The 2022-nt window shown below is 30.0% G+C and overlaps 1 protein-coding gene across 2 annotated transcripts; it reads left to right on the top strand.

Annotated features, from left to right (window-relative positions):
• Positions 1 to 434: 434 nt before the first annotated feature.
• Positions 435 to 1052, top strand: LOC112637846. 2 transcript variants are annotated; one of them, XM_025408499.1, is made up of 3 exons: positions 435 to 658; positions 743 to 848; positions 920 to 1052. In XM_025408499.1, the coding sequence occupies exons 1-3, from the start codon at positions 513 to 515 to the stop codon at positions 1007 to 1009; spliced, it is 342 nt and encodes a 113-aa protein (XP_025264284.1). In that variant the 5' UTR covers positions 435 to 512; the 3' UTR covers positions 1010 to 1052. The 2 variants fall into 2 exon arrangements, with proteins under 2 accessions (XP_025264284.1, XP_025264285.1); XM_025408500.1 differs by having other exon boundaries at positions 910 to 1052.
• Positions 1053 to 2022: the final 970 nt, after the last annotated feature.

Genomic DNA, 2022 nt, shown 5'->3' with positions numbered 1-2022 from the left:
AATCAAGGCACACAGTAAACTTAATATGTTACTTTCTACCAATCACAGTATTGCAATGCTTTTCGATGAGTTTTAGAACACACTTTATGCGATAGCATAAAAAATATTTTAAAGTGTCTAACCTAAATGAAAGGAAAATAATTATATATTTATCGGGATGACAATATATAAAAAGAAAGAAAATATTATATAGTATAGATTAATTCTAAGCATTTACCTATATTTAATTAGAAATGTGTGTGTATATTTTGATGATATTTACAATTTGAAATAGAAATATAATATCATTGTTCTCAAAGATATTCAAAATTGCTACAATTTGTAATGTTTGTTTTACAGACAATGGATAACGAAGAAGATCTAGCGTATGTATAATATTAGTTGTACTAATGATTGGTACATATATATTAAAAAGACAAACATCTTTTCGTTGGATTAATAGAAAATATTGGGTGCGACCAATTAATATAAGACGTCCCATTCAAGGAGATTTTGATCATTTATTACAAGAAATGAAAACTGATCCTTATATGTTCTTCAGATATACCAGAATGTCCGTAAATGTTTTCAATCACTTATTAGAAATAATGAAACCATTCTTAACCAAAAAGAGTCATCGTGCCTTAGTACCAGAGCAACGTCTTGCTTTAACTTTAAGGTTTGTATCTCTTTTAATAACTATAATGTATATTAAAAGAAGTGTTAACATACTGATTTAGTCGATCTGTGTTCATTATTATAGATATCTCGCCACAGGAAATCAAATCTTGTCTATTGCGTTAGCATACAGAATTGGAGAATCTACAGCGAGAAATGTAATTAAGGAAACTTGTGCTATGATCATAAAAGTATTGTCACCGATATATCTCCAAGCCCCTACCGAAGAACAATGGCTAAAAATAATTGAAGGCTTTTATAGGAAATGGAACTTTCCAAATTGCTGCGGAGCAATAGACGGGAAACATATTCAAATACAAGCACCGCCAAATTCTGGAAGTCTGTTTTATAATTATAAGAAAACATTTAGTATTGTTTTGATGGCAGCATGTGATAGTGACTACAAATTTACATTGATAGACTGCGGATCATATGGTAGTAGTAATGATGCAGGGATATTTTCAAGGTCCGATTTTAATAAAGCTTTAGTCAATGGCAATTTACATCTACCACGAGGCGAAAGCATCTTACCCGGAAGTGATAAAAAGTCACCATGTTTTTTTGTCGCGGATGAAGCATTCCATTTATCTACAAATCTAATGAGACCATATTCTGGACGAAATTTGGAATCAAAAAAAAGAATCTTCAACTACAGATTATCACGAGCCCGAAGAGTTATCGAAAATAGTTTTGGAATTCTGGTATCAAGATGGCGAATATTTAGAAAACCCATTTGTATGCACCCAAAAACTGTAGACACAATAGTAATGGCGACAATATGTTTGCATAATTTTTTGAAAACAATAAATGATTTAACGTCAATGGAAAACAGAATATACTGTCCACCCAACTTCGTAGACACAGAGCAAGAAGATGGAAGTATTGTTTCTGGAGCATGGCGAAATGAATATAGTACAGCTGTTCAGTGTATCAGATCGAGTACAGCTCACCGATCGACGATTGAAGCATATAAACAACGGGATATTATTGCAGATTATTTTTTGAGTGCTGTTGGTGAAGTTCCATGGCAGTACTCTTACATTCGTAGAGGCTTACATTGTCCCGATATGGAGTAAAGAATTAATATTATGTTTGTTTTTTTTATTTAGAATAAGGAAAATTTTTCATATATATGTATTAATATTTTTTACTATTTTTATAATCCTTGGCGCTTTTTTCAAGTTCTTAAAATAGAGAATATTAATTAATGTTATGAATCATATTCTAAATAATTCGCAGAAATTTAAAATATTAATTATATTTGCTAACAATTTTGTTTCTGACCCAATTATATATTTTTAAAAAAAATGTAAAATTAATCTTAAATATTTTAACTTTTACATATGTTTGGTTTGTATAATAGAA

Source organism: Camponotus floridanus, unplaced genomic scaffold (genome assembly GCF_003227725.1).
Source record: "Camponotus floridanus strain SB8 unplaced genomic scaffold, Cflo_v7.5 scaffold210, whole genome shotgun sequence".
NCBI classification, from domain to species: domain Eukaryota; kingdom Metazoa; phylum Arthropoda; class Insecta; order Hymenoptera; family Formicidae; genus Camponotus; species Camponotus floridanus.
The sequence above is the reverse complement of the archived record's forward strand: the minus strand, read 5'-3'. Positions and strand labels throughout refer to the sequence as shown.

Coding starts and splice junctions, on each gene's coding strand:
- LOC112637846 (XM_025408499.1), top strand. CDS start 513: ATGAAAACTGATCCTTATATGTTCTTCAGATATACCAGAATGTCCGTA. Junction 659..742: donor CGTCTTGCTTTAACTTTAAG/GTTTGTATCTCT, acceptor TCATTATTATAG/ATATCTCGCCACAGGAAATC. Junction 849..919: donor CTTGTGCTATGATCATAAAA/GTATTGTCACCG, acceptor AGGCTTTTATAG/GAAATGGAACTTTCCAAATT.